The sequence below is a fragment of the Phodopus roborovskii genome, unplaced genomic scaffold (assembly GCF_943737965.1).
Source record: "Phodopus roborovskii unplaced genomic scaffold, PHOROB, whole genome shotgun sequence".
NCBI lineage: Eukaryota > Metazoa > Chordata > Mammalia > Rodentia > Cricetidae > Phodopus > Phodopus roborovskii.
This window is the reverse complement of record NW_026126460.1, coordinates 9,872,275-9,890,233: the sequence shown is the minus strand read 5'-3', so window position 1 is coordinate 9,890,233 and position 17,959 is coordinate 9,872,275. Positions and strand designations below refer to the sequence as shown.

Here is a 17,959-nt window from a genome sequence, read left to right as displayed (position 1 = left end):
GGCTTTATTCAGTTTTCATAAATAGACTTTGTGTAGCATCCTTGCGCAGCCATTGCACTTCCTAGCCGTGGGAAGCCCTGTCTCCACACAGGAAGGGATGAAAGACCCCTCAAACCTACCAACCCCCACACAGGATCTGCCCATAGCCTTAGTCTTCCTCAGTATTATTCCTCTCCAGGGGTGGTACTACCTTCCAGCAGTTTTGTGTAGATTTATTTTTGACACCTGGATACACTTATTCCAGCACACTCACATGTAATCCATCATCGTGCACTGTCAGGGTCCCTCCCCGCCCTGCATTTCTCCTGTCAGCATCACCACCCTTGTGTGTACCACCGGCATCTCTCCTCTAAACCGCTATAAATCCCGTCCAACTGCCCTGCATCACCCCAGCTTGCTCTAAAGTGTTCTTGCCCTGAAGCTAGACAAAATTGCAAAGCAACGTCTGACTCCATCCTCCCATTACTTACAACTCAGCCAAGGCTTCTAATTATTCTTCGAGTAAATATAAATAGCACCCACTTGCCCACACAAAATCTGACTTCTGCCCCCCTGCTCAGTTCTCACTGTCTCTGTTCCAGCCACACAGCCTTCTTTCAATCTCTGCTTGTCAAGCCTTCTCCTACCACAAGGCCACATTGTCATGGCCTGCCACATTCTAGTTTTTCTCCTTAGCCTTATTCAGAACATGACACATGTCTAATTCCCTCCCTTGAATTGGTGAAATTCACATTATATTTTTAAAATAATACACGTGTCCTTTTTTTGGTGATAGGCAGTGTGGCAATTTTCTGTTTATTTGTTATTGATTAGTCACTTGCTTCTCCATTAATACTATAGGAGAACATAAATACTATAGGAGAGGAACCCTGCTCTTCTGTGCTCATTGCTGGCCTCTTAGGGCTTACAGTGCATATTAAACTTAGGGAACAGTCAGAGACAACTGTTGAATGAAGGAATAAGCAGAGGTCAACACCTTTCCTAGCTCATCTATTTAGGCTCATAAAACTTCACAGATAGCCCCAATAACTTACTGTTTATCATAATCATCATATCATTATTATTCTAATTAGATGAAAGGAGAGATCACAAGGATGGAGGAATGCAAGCTGTTGATAAAGGGCTGACAAAAATGACTTGTCTGTCACCGGCCCACAGCAGGCAGTGATCACAGTGTCTTGGCCCCAGTACAGGCAGCACATCCAGAAGTTACTCATATAACATGTTGGCTACAAGAGCTGTCTTATATATGGATTTTGATGTTAGAAGAACCGTAAAGGGTTGTCCCACAGTCCAGATCATTTAACATAAGTCATCAAAGATATCAACATACCAATGGAAATGTCTGAGAAGCTTGATACAAACTCCATTCTGGATTTACATGAAAGCTTCCAGGAAAATAACGCCACTAAAGCAAATGCCTTCTCAAAATAGCTCAACATGCTTATTTTCCATCTTAAACTCCTGCTAGAACGATTACAGTTCCTTCTAGTTTCTTGTAAAAGCCAGGCTGTCAGACGCTATCATTTCTGGATGTGGGTCTGCATTTGCTTCCTCTACAAGTAGGCAATTAGCAGGCAGAAACCTTATCTGAGCAGTCACCACCCTGTCTACTTCCAAGCATCAGCTAATGATGCCTCAGAGTACCCTGTTGGTGGAGCATGGCCAATGAGAATTGCCAGGCTCCCACCTACTTAACATGTCATTCCACGTTCAACCACAAGGGTCAGTTGTACTAATTGTGGCACAGGACAATGCTCTGTTGGGACAAGCCCCAGCCACTTCTGTCTAGGCTTAATTGAAGACTTGGAATATAAGCCAGGACACATTCTGGAAGCTGCTCTTTTTGCACCAACCCCTTTCCCATTTGTACTACAAATGTTTGCCTTTGCTGGAAATCATGGAGTTGGACCAAGGTGTTCCCAGCATAATGACTGAGGTCGTGGGGCCTGTGCCACATGAGAACAAGGGCACAGATGGGCTCATGTGGCACTGCCATGGCAATCCACTGCCAATCCCTCTTCCCAGTATTTGAAGTAGCAGAGTCAGATGAAGCAAATCTCCCACCGTGATCTGGTACTTGCATCTCAGCCTTGTCCTCTCAAGGATCTGCCAGAACCATACCCTAAAAGGATTAAGAATTCTCTCTTGGCTACAAGAGTTGCTGAAGTAGAACCAACGTGTTTCACACACTTCTAACCACTTTGCATAACATGGGTGCAGTCTTTAAAAAAAGTACACTGCTACAAAGATAATTCAACAGGAAGAGGTGGATGTTTAACCATGTATGCCAAGGGGGCTCCATGGTTCATAGGGTCTGCTTGTAGTAATCTTGAATACCTACCAGGGACCTGTTTCCTGTTAATGTCCAAGTTATTTATTGTGCTTGTTTAGGACAGGGTCAGTAACAGGAGGGCTGCCTCATTGTGGATGGTTACAGAATGCATCTCTCCAAACTGTTTTCAATAAGGCTGGAACAAGACACCTTGTCATAGTGTAGAGAGCAGAGATCTCAGAGGTAGAAAGGAGTAGACTGACAACAAGGCCCACGGTCTTGACCATATTACTTTGCATCCCAAAGTGTCTTTTTTATCCATCTAAACATCAGGGTATTACAAGAAATGGTTGAAGCAACATGTTTAAAGTAACCTCCTTCCCACAGCATTTACTTAGAACATAGTAAATAGTCATCAAATATTGGCTCCTTCCCTCACTGTTCCATCACAAGTCCCAATGTAAAAGACCATTGCAAAATGAAATCTGGGCTCTGGGAACCGTGTCCTGGCACATGGGCACAGAGCACTTACATTCTGTATAGCCAGAGCCATCCACTTCCCAGTATCTACTCCCATTAAGAACAGTTATGGTTAACAAGGAAAAGATGGTTAAGTTGGTTTTGGGTGGGGAAAGCTTACCATAATGATATAAGAATAAAATTTATGTCATCCAGGGTCTAAAAATCCTTTTTTCCCCTCATAAATTCTCTACTGTTTATCTTATATTTTGTTAGTTTTTCATAGCCTGCAGGTTTTAGCATTTTCCCATTTTCTTTGTAAAGATGGTAAAATGAATGTGGATGCATTTGGTGCAGGGGGCTGTGCTGTGGATTCAGCTCATTGTTTCAAGGGTGCTCGGCAGGTAATCTATCACTTAGCTACACCCCAACTCATGGATGCAATTTTTATTTTAAATTTTTTATTCATCTTATATACCAACCACAGTTCCCCCCTCTTCCCACTCCTCCCCACCTCTTCCCCACTTCTAGTCACTCCTCAGATAGAGTAAGGCCTCACACAGGGAGTCAGCCAGGCCTGGCATATCAAGTTGAGACAGAATCAAGTCCCTCTCCCCTGCATGAAGGCTGAGCAAGGTATCCCACCATATAGGGAATGGGCACCAAAAAGCCAGTTCAGACACCAGGGATAAATCTTGGTCATGGATACATTTTTTAAAATGACCTAAGATATCTTCCAATCTATATACAAGCTATATGCAAGAAAAAAGAAGGCATCATGTTCTAACCAATTGAGATTTGAGTTGGTGGAATAAGAAAAAGAAGTGAAAAAGGCATAAGTGGCCAAGTTTGGATTCTGGTCCTTCCTTTTTCAGTTTGAAGACTTTGTAATTGTTAGCTAAAAGAGCATCATAATGACTAATACCCAGCTAGCTGGGGACGATAGAAGACCATGCATGTGGAAATACTCAGCATTTCACAATCCTGCCCCCACCCCACCTTCTTTTTAAATACCACTGACTAACTCAAGAATAAACATCTCTAAAATAATTGCAAGTGAATATGTGTACATAAAGAGGAAAAATATACCTAGTGGTTTTTCTGTTAACGATTCCTATAGAATAATATAACACATATTCACACATTTGGTTAGGTAGAAATGTTTTATTCAGGATGCTTACATGTTGTAGTCATGTGTCATCTGAAATAGTCAAAGGGCACAGATAGCAAACATAGTTGCATCAGATACAAGGATGAATTAATAACCCGCACGCAGTAAGTTAACATACGGATGCTTGTATAAAGCAAGTCCAGGGACTTGAGCCAAGGGATTGTAGCAAACAGCTGGTGGTATATAAGAACCAGTGAGGAGGTGGGTGAAGAATAAGAACACACACATTGTGCAGAATAGTGCAGTACTGTTAAGGAAACCACCACTATAATTCCAGGGCAGTGAGTTTCTGGAGGCAGATGGTGGGATGGTAATAAAATAGGAAAACATCAAGAATTACCAAGGATTATGAGAAATGAGAGAGCAACAGTCTAAATTAAGCAGATGCCTATACACAAAACAACCTTCTTTACTTTTGGCTGGAGAAGTGGGAAGTAAATGCTAGCACTCCTTTAAATATATGCAAGAGGGAAAACATGGAAGCCAGCTTACCCAGCTTAGCTTAGCATATTTCAAGTCCAAGGTAATGCCAGATTTGGCACTCTTGAAATTGCAGGCACATACTCTTCTCCTAAAAAGAGTACTTAGCCAACAAATATGCAACAGTATGTAGAATTTGATATGGAAAATGAGACAAAAAGTTAAAAAAATTATAGAATTTAATATATGGCCCATCAAGATTCAGTTAAAATTACTTTGGGGACATCAGTACTGTAATGGGTCTTAACATGTTTTAAATCACAAATATTCCAACTAAACTCATAATGGAGGCCTTCGACTGAATAATTAATATCAAATACTCTAACTGGCATCAAGGATATATTGCCTATGAGGAAATGATGAAAAGTTTGATTAAAATGGACTTTTATCTGAGGAACTAAGTGACATAAAAATGATACGGCGGTAGCATTAACCCTTGATCTCAGCTGTTTGGCATCTTAAAGCGACATTCCATGCTAGGGCTTTTTGCATTTTCAGGAAGTTTGAGTTGACATTGGGCACATAGTCATCTCACAAAGAATTAAATTGCTGCTAATTCATCATTTTTGTCCTCAGCATTAAAACTGAGGAAGTGTCAGAGGTCATTCAAACAGGCAGTTCACTCCACTAGGGAGGGAAACCAAAGACCAGATTTTCAAAACAGTGAACTTGAGAAAGATGAGAGAGAGAGCAGGCTTGGGGGGTGTAGGAGGGTGTCATTGAGGGTGGATGTAGGAGGGTGTACCGGGGGGGAGTGTAGGAGGGTGTCACAGAAGGGCATATAGGAGGGTGTCACTGAGGGTATATGTAGGTGGGTGTCACTGGGGGGTGTTAGGAGGGTGTACAAGTTTTTGTAGTGTTTTAACAAACAGTGGCATTAGTCACAGCTCAGCAGGTCTCTGGTGGTAAGGAAGGCCCTTCGGATAAAGTTGCCCCATGAGAAAGGAGTCAAGAGAAGGGCCATGATTTGCAGTGTCCGTTTAAGGCTCTTAGGGAAGTAGTATTTTAGCTGAATGGGCCTCAGAATCTGGTAGAACATCCCATCTACTGTTGTGATTCCTAGGAGCAGTCCATATCTGCACATATAACATGTTATTTGACAAGCTGGAGTATGGTAGAATAGTTAGTTATGCAGCTTGGAGACCCAGATAACACCCAATATACACCCAATATACACCCAATATACACCCAATGCTCTGATTGCTCATGTTTCATTGAATTATTGAGCTAAACTATCTCCAGCTAAAGACCCTTAATGTAGCATTGATGAGTATACCCGTAGAACCCCAATGTCACCACCATCTATATAGCAAGTACTATAGATAATGCCAGGTTGGCAAAGATAAGTCAATTGCAGTGAGGAGAGAGGAAGCCAACTGGAGAAGACAGAGAAATCTGTAAAGGAGATATTTCCAGTGTGGAAAGAAATGGTGGGGAGAGTCCTAGGGGCTGCATAGATAAAATGTTGCTGGGAATGATAGAATACAGTGAACAAAAGGCTTCACAGCTAGCCATGACCTTGGGGTTGGAGTGTTTCTGGGGATAGACAAAGGCAAGCACAGTCCAGAAAGCTGAAATCAACTAAATGAATGGACTGGAGTATGACAGTACAATATGCTCCTATGGAGGGTTCTTCTGATTGGAGTATAATAATACCCAATTTGAAAACATTGGAACATACTTAGAAGCAAATTTATTTTGGGGTTCCAGGATGAAAGCATAAGCTGCTTCCTTATTCTAAAGTTGCCCATTGGATCCCAAATCTGCTCTACTATGTTCCTCATCACACAGCCCAGCTGAAAGCTGTGTGAGATGTTCAGAGATGCATCTTTTTCCCAAATAATGTATGATGTAAGGGGCTAATATAGCATCAGGACTAGAAGTCACTGGTCCTGGGAAAAGGTTTTTTCTTTCTTTCTTTTTCTCTATACACTATTCTGCAGAAAGGTTTCATATAATCTTTTTCCTTTTGGGAAGATATTATTCTTAATCTTGAAGAACCAAAGTACCAATTTGCAGACATTGCTATTTCAAGTCTCAGGAGTGTTCTAACAAAACAGGATTCTCTTTTTGGTAGGCAAAGTATATTGCTTAATGTTCATCTAGCAATTACACATTAAACTGTTCATATTTCAAATGAAGGACCCACGGGAAGGAGGAAGGAATTGATTTTATGACAGCAGTACAGATATGGTTGAAAGGCATTACTTAACCTGGATATTAGTAATGTTCTGTGTCATATACAAAGATGAATAAGACACAGTCCCTGTCCTCAAAGGCACTTACAGTTTAGTGAGGAAGAGAAACGGATGATAAAATAATGTAAGGGAGTGTCACAGCCAGGAAAATGGAGCCACAGTGGTTAACTCTGCAGACTGGAAGACACATACATAGCATGGGTTCGAGTCCCAGCTCAGTTACTACCTTGTTGAACTTGGGCAATTTACTTTCTTTAACCCAGAGCCCTTACCCATGAATAGCAGGGCTGCTATTGAGTCAAAGGGGTATTGTGAGGATTAAGTCAGTCAATACATGCAAAGTGCTTAGAAAGGTACCTAACACATAGCAAATGCTATGAAGGGTTAACTGGTTAGAAGTCTGCACTTGTATCGATCCCAGGGAAAAGAGACATTCTCATGGAGAAATCTTTACTATATTGGAAAACAGTCTTAAGACAGACTGTTGAGAAAGCTCTGGAGAATTTCTCTCCCCCAAATTACTTGAATGAAAACAAATGTATGCTCATCTCTTTATCCATGTATTAAGAGCCCGCTGTATGTGTGGTCCTGTCTAGTGACAGGTCTAAATAATAGTGAGTAGAAGCCAAAGTTTCTCACTTCTAGGAAATGTAGTTTAAAGAGAGTAGAACACAGCAGTGAAGATTATGTAACTCAGAGTGCTTAGAGTGGTACTGAAGAGGACCAAAACAAATGTTACGAAAGATAAAGTGGGGGAGAGAGACAGAGAGACAGACAGATAGATGATAGAGAGATAGATGATAGAAAGATAGACAGACAGACATATAGATGGATAGACACACACAGAGGAGGACTTATATTTGGCATAGGTACTCCCTGAGCTGGAAAGATGGATGTGTGAAACAGAGAGCTGTGATTGGGATCTCAGCAAGAGAGAGGTATGGAGGTTCGCCATTCCACTGGATCCTTCATTACAATGGTTAGAACTGACTCCTTCAAGACATAGGAGCTAATTTACCCAAAGGAAACAGCTGGAAGAGGATCAGGTGGAAGTACCAGGGCATAGTCAGAAGCCTATGGTGAGAGGCTGCAGTGTCCTGCATGAATAGAGCCAACATTATAGGCCACGTTTCTCTAGTTTAGGTGGACACTGTGTGAGGCAGGACCAAAGGTAGAGGGCAAAAGACTAGTTTGTAGAGATAGTGCCATCTTCCCTAGCTAAATGCCCTAGAATAGCATGTTTGTCACCCTTGTCCTGAGCCAACAGTGCACAGATCTAGGTAACATGTTTGGGGATCCTCCCAGGAGAGAAAGGGGTGCTGCTTTCACACCGTCTGCCCCAGCAGCTAGAGTAGCATGTTTAGCCTTCTATCCTGGGTATTATCCTAGGCCTATCCTTATGTCTTGATGGACAGAGGCCCTGTCTTCTTGCTTAGACCCAAGTCAACACTGTGGATCTGCTATATGGATCCCCTCGCTATAGGAACCACTGTCTCCTAGATTGCCTGTTAGCATAGCTCGCCACTCAATCCATACTAATTGGCTGAAATATCTTGCTCTCCATTGCCAGGACACCTGGGATTTCCCCAGGGTCAGCCAGTGCTTTCTGCATTGGGACTCTCAGCATATCTCCAGGCCAGTGTTAACCTTGCATTTTCCACAGGGTGGAAGGGACATCCAGCAAGCTGTGCAGGAGAGCCTTTGCATTTACAGTCATAAGCAAAGGGAAGAAAGCCAGAAAGGAGTTCTGCTTAAAGAGATGAAGCCCAGAGAAAGAAAGGCAGTATTCTCAGGTCCCAGAGACACCAGTGAGAATGGGCTTGCTTCATTACAGAAAGGAAAATCTCATCCCCGGGGATCAAATAAAAATGAGCTAAAAAAAAAAAAATCCCTTAAATATTCCCTGATTGCATTTCTGTCATGCATTTGATCCTTATGCTGCCACCGGTAGATGGAGACCCTGATGTCACCCCCAATTTGCAATTGAGGAAGCAGAGCCTGGAGCAGTTGGATCACCGGCCAAGGCCACACAGGTGGTAAGTGACTAAGCTGGGGTTACACACATGGCCTGGCTCCAAACTTAGACAGACCCTCCTAGGTTCCTTTGGGAAGTGTGTATTGGAGAAGACAGCAGGCTGTGCTGCAGGGATCAGATGGGGAGAGCTAATGTCAGATGCCTTGGGGTCATAACGGAAAGGAAGTGAGGTCACCTCTGGAGACTTTGCTTGGGAATGTTTAGTCATCTTCTTGGTAGAAGTGTGTCTGAACATCCACTGTGGGAGAGTCCAGGGAGTTGATCACATGATTAAAAGGAATGCTGGCCAGAAGCAGGGGCCCAGCTGGTGCTGCCTAATGTGAATTTTGGAATGGAACTGATAAAGGGGGTTTTATTGAGTTTCTCCAGCCACCTTCCATGCACAGGGGACTACAGACGAAATGCAGTGTGTCTTGCTGTCTTGTTCATTCCTTAGGACCTCACACTTTATCTCAAACCTGGAAGAGCAACATCATGTGTTGATGCACTGAGCCATCTGTAGAGAACAGGATAATGGGATCCCAGGGGGCCAGGATTGGGTCAGGTAAATGATGGAGGCTCGAGAGAGATGGGTGAACAGAGAGCCCACAGCTGAAGGGCCTGTGAGAAGAGAATGAGCCTGGGAGAATTGGAAGGGGCTGGGAGGCTGGAGTAGAAAAAAAACCCTTAGTGAAAATGTGTACTTCGGTGTTCACTCGTTAGAACAGCCCAGAAAACAGCCACTCACTTGCAGTGAGTAGGTAATAATTTGTGTCAGGCAAGACAAAGGGGATGCTGATATCATTGTTTACTACCAAAGAAAGTTGGGCACTGCATAGGCTGGTAAGACAGGCCCCAGTCAAGGCCTGGGGTTTGCTAATGAGGTTGTATTACAAGCAGACCCGGCTTTCTAGAAACAGCAGCCGCAGGAGGAAAGAAATAAAGTCATTTTCCTTTGGAGGCAGAAGATTTAACATTGCTTAACAATAACACTTAACATTGCTTAGCCCTTAGCCTCAGGCAAGCTCCTAACTACCCAGTATGAGGTATTATCTTTGCCTGCCTTAGCCAGGGTTCTGCTTTATTTTTGTGTGGTGTCATTAACTTGACAGCCACCTGCTTGGGCTTGCTTTAAAGATGATTGAGTTCCCCAAAAGTGTAGGAATGAGCCCCTAGCTGAGGATGCATTTTCTATCCATGCTTCCAAATTTGACTTTACCTTTAAAACTCCTTGGACATCCCAATGAACAGCCCAGGATCCAAGTAAGCTAGTGGCTGACTAAATCCTCTGTAAGGATGACCAGTGATTTTCTATACACAGACCCAGTCTGATTTCTGATTAATAAATTGATTCCATAAAAGTTTAAACTCTCCTGCCTTTGTGATAAAGAAGGACCTGCTGTCTAAAGAGCTGTTGGTCCCTCACCCCTGGAGGGAGAGAACAGGGGACAGGGGAATCCCCCCCCTCCCCAGGTAGGGATGGAGAAAACCAGGTCATACATAGGCTCTCAGCAGGACTGCACACCTCAGAGGCCAGCAGGGCAGGTGTCCCTTACCTCTGCTTCTCACTGGGCAAACGTGTGCCCCAGGGATGCTGCACTCAGCCTGAGAGGGAGCTGTGTGTCTTTCCTTTGGATCCCTAGTTGGAAATTTGGGTTTGTACCCCTGACTAAAATCCTGGTGTGCAGGTACTCTCACACTTCTGTCCGCGCTCCATCACGCCTACTTCTGTTTGCGAGGCAGCCATAAAGGTCTGCGTGCACGTGCAGCTAATCAGGCCTACCATTGTGTGTGGGAAGGGACTTGGTGCCAGGCAGCATAATTGTCAGTCTAAGTTGCCTCCGTTTCAGCCACACTGATGTCTCAGAGCTGGCAGGGTTTTGCCAATTCATACGTTGTGTTGATAGCTCCTGCGCCACAAACAGCATCCACACACTGTCTTTGTCACGGAACTCCTTCAGCAGTGTTTATTCCTAAACAGACTTGTTTGGAGTCAGCCATGATTGGGCATTTCTGGGCTAATTAGGGAAAATAAACACGAGTTTGGAAACCCAGAGGCCTTTGTCTTAATAGTTACTACTCTGCACATTTCATCATTATTAGAAAAGGCCTCCTGCTCGTACCTACTACCAAAGAGAATCTCAAGGACAGTCTTCTGGGACCATATCTACTGCCTATACCCTTGGGGCCCTCTCTATACTGTAGGTGACCACTAGAACATGGGAATTGATAAATGAATGAGATTTCTAGAACTTTAAATGTTATTTCTCTGTTTTTGATTTATACAAAAAAAAAAAAAAAAAAAAAAAAAAAAGCAGTTTCTAAACTCAGGATGCAAGCTGGCCAGGAAGACATTAAAATGATTTTTCCCCCTCTCTGCACTTCCCCTAAGCATTTACTCCTTTCTTTGCCTTAACCACAATTTCCATAGACTTTACCAGTGAAAGCCGGAAACCTTATATTTCAAGTGAATTTTGGAAATGACTCCATTTTTTTCAAAATGAAAACAAAATGCTAAGCTAGGGAAAAAATAGGGCAGGAAACTAATCATAGATGAAGGGGGAAAGAGAAAAGCAAACCTTACATGATATCACATAAAGGAAACAGGGTGATATATAAAATACAGCTGCATCAAAGCTTTCAAAGCCTGTACTTCCAGTATCCAACCAGGGACAATGATAAAAACTGGCACCCTGGAAAATATAAGGCTTTATTGTTTCTGAAAATCAACATATTTTTCATGTGTATATGTGGTGCATGTGTGTGTGTGGTGCAAGTGTATGCGTGTGGGTGGTGCATGTACATATGTGTGTGGGTACACTTATATGGGTGCGTGCACATCTGTCTGTTTATGTACGTGTAGAACGTACAGGGAAGCCGGAAGCTGACATCAGGAGTCTTCCTTCCTTGAAGTCCATCTTCCTCTCTAAGGCAAGGTATCTCAGTGGGGTATCTCAGTGGAACCCATAGCTTGCAGTTGTAGCTGGTCTAGCTAGCCAGCTCACCCCTGGGATCCTCTGCCTTAGGAGTTCAGGAATGTCAGATGGCACACTACACCCACCTGACATTTACTTGGGTGTGGGGAGATCTGAACTCTGGTTCTCGTGCTTGATGCTTGCTTGTGTGGCAAGCACTTTAAAGGATGAGCCATCTGTCCAGCCCTAACACACTTTTTGTAAGAGCAGATGGTCACCTAGGCTGTGGTTGATATCAAATTCAGGATATTATTTTTGTCGCTTCACCCACAGAAGTGGGGCCCACATGTCACTCAACAGCAACCGCATCTCCACAGCTCCGCAGCTCTGGTGACAATGAAGCTGTGCCTGCCCTTTCTAAGGTGACACTCAGTTACTCCAGGCTGCTGGCTGGCATTCCCCTTTCTGTGTTCCCTTCTGAACTCACTAATTCTCACACTCTCAACTTATCGGACTCCCATGCAAGGTGGCTGTGAGTCATCTTGGAAAGGTCTCCTCTTTGTTGCACACTCCTGATTGTAGACTAGCAAGACTGGACTCTACACCTCTCAGATAACAGCCACAAACTTTGTGAACTGTATCTTATTTTCAGGGGTGTCTCATTACAGCATGTGGGGATCAAGTTAGGTCAGCTTGGCCAAGCGAACTTTTCCCATGAAGTCCTTTCTATTCTCTGACTTGTCTGGGCCTTTTAGCAATATTTGCTCACTGCCTCAAGGACAGAGTCAGATTCTAAAAACGCCTTCCAGGCTCATGTTTCTCTCCCTCTTTTTAACATGCACCTGAAGCTCCAAGGTTAAGGCCAGCCTGCCCTTTCTCTCAGGGAACTTCTAGGACACAGGATTCACCATTTTATTGTCTCTAAGCTTGGTGCAGGATGTTCAATACCATTTTTATAGCAATGGCTTAGGATTTCCATTCAGTATCCAATATTCGTGCTGACATGTTCAATTGCAGTGATATACTATTTTCTTCCCTTAAAGAATAACCCTCAAGTGTTTCAATTATTAGCACAGTTGTGAAGATGGCAGCAGGGCCCCAGCAGAAGGCAGTAAGGCAAAACTCTAACATATTCCCCATCTCAAAGCCAAATTTCTAGCTCACACAGATATCTCTAACAGTTTCATTTGTGGGTGAGCTGGGGATAGGTGACCCCTCTGTACCCTACCTGGGTAAGGATGCGTACTGCCGCTCCATCCCTTCAAAGCGGAGGTTGTGTGTGCTTCCATCTGGACCCTTTCCAGACACCTGTGGAGAGAAAAGTAATTAGAGTTGAAGGTCCATTATACACCCCAGTTACTGACAATGCATCTCAAAATTATAATCAGTGCACAAATGCTGCAGCCGCCTGCCAAAAATTCAACCTGGGGAAAGCGAGCAAGCACTCAGCATCCTACAGGCACCAATGATCAAGCTGCAGACATTGTGCTTGACAACAGTCACTTCTTTCAAAAAGGGTCACTGTCAAGTCAACTCCTTCCAATTTCCATTGCCAGGGATGTTCTATCGGGCAGTTTCTCTTCTTTGCCAGATCGACATTACTTTTTAGGACAGATTTAGAATTACAGAGGAACTGAGCCAATGGTATAGTGAGTTCCCAGATACCCTGTGTCTAGGTTGCTCTTATTTTAGGAAGGTACATTTCTTACGATTAATGAACCGATATTGGTTTATGACTGTTAACTACAATTCACACCTTATTCATATTTTTATGTAATGTACTTTCTGTCCCCAGGATCATACCTCAGGTGCTATATTACATTTAATCACTGTATTGCCAGAGGCTCTCTCCTCTTAGCACTGTTTAAACTTTTTCTTTAAAAAAAAAAATACATTTTCCCTGTGTACATGTGTTCCTGTGTGTCTGTATATGCCCTGCTGCACGTATAAAGGTCAGGGGATGTTTTGCAGGAGTCCATTTTCTTCCTTTGCCCCTGGCTTCTGGGGATTGGACTCCAGTTAATAAGGCTTGGTGGCAAGAGCCTTTTCTCACATGCCATCTTGATGCCCCCTTAGCTGTGACTTTTAAAAGGAACCCGAAACCATTTCCTTCTTTGCAGGAGTCTTAGTTTCCTGTGCATCTCTGTCATCCATTTTGGGCAGGGTGTGTGTCTACATGCATGTGCTACTGGTGGGGTATGATGGGGAGGGATGCCTCAGAGCATGTATACACAGGCAGGCAGAATAAACTACTTCTGATATCCAGTCATTGCACAAAGCCTTCTAGCACCTGTCCCGAGAAACTTTATTTCAGCAACACATGGAATAGGAGTATCGAGGTTATTTTTCTCTAAGATGCTCACATGCACACTCATAAAACCCCATTTTCCTCCAGCTGCCTTTGTGTCCCCCATAACACGACCCCTTCCCACCTCCATTATTTCTCTCTCCTCTTCTTTTTCTTTTTTTCTTTCCCTTCCCTCCTCCCTGCTTTGGTTTTTGGAGACAGGGTTTCTCCCTGGCTGCTCTGGAATTGCTCTGCAGACCAGGCTGGCCTCAAACTCAGAGATTGGCCTACCCCTGCCTCCTGAGTGCTGGGGTTAAAGGAGTGTGCCACCACAGCCCCACTTCCTCTGTCTTAAAATAACCCACCGAAGAGCTGAGAGTAAGCGACGACTGAGCTTTCAGAGCAGGAACAAGCATGGGGACAGATAGGATACATGTGTGTAAGCAGCAAAGAAAAAGAAGTAAAAGGTAGGGTTATGATCCCTAGTTGTTCTGGTCTGTGGGTTTTTGTTCTACTCTTTGAGATGGGGGTCTCACTATGTAGCTCAGACTGTCTTTGAACTCATGGACCTCATGAGTGCTTGGATTATAGGTCTACACTACCACACCTAGAACTGGTTTATTTAGTTTTTAGGTTTTCTTAGGAAGAATTCATGTTAAACTAGTGTGGAAAGATATTAATGATGGATGTTGGGAAAACACCATACTTATGAACACTAGACTTTCATGGCTTGAGCATAGCTCAAGACTTTCACAAATCACCCTTTACTTGTAGCCTTAAAGCTGCAATTTAATGCTTCTAACATAGTCATCTAGAGTAGGGCTGGCCTCATGAGGGGACTCAGGGTGCCTGTTGCTGTTCTGGGGAGATATCTCACAAGCATTCTAGCCTCAAGGAGATGTAGCACATCCCCTCTCCTCAAGGAACTTTCTGCGTTATTGGGAAAACAAGCATTCGGAATGTAGGGAAAATGTATGATAGAGTACCATTCAGGATGCTACCATTTGTAGCACAGATGGAGACTGAAGGTATTAAGAAAAGCCTCATGAAAGAGGCAGGCCTTGGGCCCGATTTCAAAAGACAGGCAAGATGTCTGCACATCAAAGATTATTCAGTTCCTCACCTATTGGGTAGTATCTCTTTGTGTGCCTCTCTACGACAGTGCCGCACTGCACACTGCGCAAGGCAGACACGCAGTTAGCAATCACTCAGGCCCCCTCCATCCTAATACACATGAGGTAGTGTATTCCAAGTGATGAAGAAATGCAGCCCTTGCTCTTGAGGAGGCAGACCTGCAAACAATTATGTCTGGATGACATCATGCTAGAATGGAAGTGTGGGGAAGGAGGCAGCACCTGGGAGAGTTGAAGACAGCTTCAGATGAGTGTTGATGCTTCCGCTTCAATTGAATATGAATGAGGAGTTTTTCTGGGGAAGAAGAATGAAGGAGCAATAGGAAACATCCTAAATAGAATAGGCATGCAGCAGCACCAGTACCGTATTTTAGGGCTGGCAAGATTTGGGTCATTCAGAACCAGAACGTTAAAAGTAAAAGTGTGCTTTTTTACTCCAACAGAACTAGGTCTGCCACCAGAGCTGTTAGTGCTGTACTGCAGTGGTTTGTATAGTACCTCTGTTTGACACCCTGCCCCACACCCTTTGGATCTTCAGAGATTCCCCTGCCTCTGCCTTGTCTGTGGGGTTGGTGTGTGCCATACTTGGCTTCTTACATGGGTTCTGGAGTTAATTTGGACTCTCTTACTTTGGACTTTGCTTTGGACTCAGTAAGTTCTTCGCTTACTGAGTCATATCCCTGTTTCCTGCAATGCTGTGTATGTGTGTGGTGTCTGCACATGCATATGCATGTGGGTGAAAATATATATACAGGTGCATGTGCATATGCATGTGGGTATACATATGTGTACAGGTGCATGTGTATAAACATGTGAGTGCACATGTGTATACATGGATGTGCATATGCATGTGGGTACACATGTGTGTATATGGATGTGCATATATGCATGTGGGTGCACATGTATGTACATACATGTGCAGATATGTGCATGTTGAACACAGAGGTTGATAGTGGGTGTGTTCCTTGACTGCTTTCCACCTTATAATTGGCAGCGGTCTCTGGCCTGAACATAGAGTGAACCCATGCAGTTAGTCCAGCTAGGCAGCTTCTTTGGGGACCCCTGTGAGTGCCTACAGAGTGCTGAGCTTAGATGTGGGCTGCTCTCCCTGCCTGACATGTTCCTAGGTGCTGAGGGTCCAAACTCTAGTCCACCCATGTGTGCAGCAATCATCCATGGAGCCATCTTCCCAGCTCCTCCCCCCCTGAAATGCTTTTAATAGACTCTTTATAGAACAAATTTAGGGTTATATCAAGTTGGTTAGAAGATTTCCCTACACCCCTGTCCATACATATGATTAACTTGTCACATTATAGACATCCCTAATCACAGTGGTATGACCATAGTTTTTGTTAGGGTTCTCTGTTGTACATTGCATGGGTTTGGATAATCACATGACATGTATTTGCTATCATAGTCACACAGAATAGTTCCAGTGCTCTCAAATCCTCTGTGCTCTGCCTGTTTATCTATCTTTCCTGACAACAAGTATATGATGTCATATGTCATTGGGAATATGCAAACTGAAATCATATGTCATTGGTAATATGCAAATTTTTGCCTTCATGGTTTTAACTTCTAGAGTGTCATAAAGTTGGAATCATACATAATGTAGCCTTTTAAGATTGGCTTATTTTCCTTGGTAATCTGCATTTAATTTTTTTCTAGTCTTTCCCCCACCCTGCCCCCTTATTTTTGTTGCAGCTTGATAGCTCATTTTGTTTTAGCACTGAATAATCTCCCTCTTTCTGGGTGTAGTACTGTTTATTCCTTCATCTTTGGGAAGGCTCCTTGGTTACTTCCAAGTTTCGCCAATTATGAACAAAGCTGCTGTAAACATTTGTGTGTGGGTTTTTGTATGGACATAAGTTTCAACACCTTTTGGTAAACACCGAGGAGGGCAATTGCCGGGCCATGTGGTTAAGATTATGTTTAGTTTTTTCAAGAAAATGCCAAACTGTCTTCTAATATGACTGCACCATCATGTGCTCCGTTCAGCTCTCAGAACTAGAGCTCCTACTGTCTACTTTTACAGTAGTGTTTGGTGCTGTGTGTTCCGGGCTTTGGCCATTCTAACAGGTAAGTGGTGGTATGTCATTTTAATTTTCCTATTCCCAATGACTTATGATTTTATATACTTGTTCGCCACCTGTGTGTCTTTGGTGAGGTGTCTGTTAACATCTTTGGGCCGTTTTAAATTGTTCACTCTGTATTGCTGAGTTTGAGCAATTATCTTGCAGATCTTGCACAGCAGTCATTTATCAGATGTGTCTCTGGCAAGCATCCTCCACTGTCAGTGGCTTGTCTTTCCAAGGCCTCAGCAGTGTCTTTCCCAGATCAGAAGTGTTTAATTTTAACAGAGTCCAGCTTACTGATTGTATCCTTCACTGGGTTGTGCTTCTGGTGTTATTTCTAAAACATCACCAACATGGCCATTGAGATAGTCTCCCATGGTCTCTCCAGAGAACGCTATAGTTCCTATGATTCCTTATGTTATAGTAGGGAGGTTCCTGGTGGCCCTATGAAACAGAGATGATAGGGTCTAAACTAGGGGATTTTCCAAAGGACTAAGCAAATGACATAATGAGGTGAAGAAGGAGGTGGATAGATAGCACTGACTGTACATTAAAGGGAAGGATCTTCTGTCTGGAATAATGCTCAAGTCTAGCTTTAGCAACATGACAGTGTAAGGTGTACAGTTTTTCCTCCCGCTGCCTGGTCTTGTCCTGCCGATGCGCCAGCCCCAAATAATACACAGAGACTCTGTATTTGATACAATGCTGTTGGCCCGGCTAGCTCTGCCTTAATTATTAACCCATTTCTGCTGATCTCTGTATTTCTCTTACCGGGGAGCCGGCCGGCATACTGCTTTCTTCAGACTCTCCATCTTGGCTCTCCTTACTCTTCCTCTTTCCTCCTTGTCTCCTAGTCCCTCCTATCTTCCTTTCCTATTGGCCAACAGTGCTTTATTCATTAACCAGTATGAGAAACATATACAGAATGACATCTCCCATCATGACAGTTTGG

The 17,959-nt window shown here is 43.5% G+C and overlaps 1 protein-coding gene across 1 annotated transcript in view; it reads right to left on the bottom strand.

Annotated features, from left to right (window-relative positions):
• The window catches only part of Pard3b (par-3 family cell polarity regulator beta), a 948,779-nt gene that overhangs the window by 41,969 nt on the left and 888,851 nt on the right, over positions 1-17,959 (bottom strand). Inside the window, 1 exon segment of the mRNA XM_051190339.1 lies at positions 12,741-12,820. Within this exon segment, the coding sequence (XP_051046296.1) occupies positions 12,741-12,820 (80 nt within the window).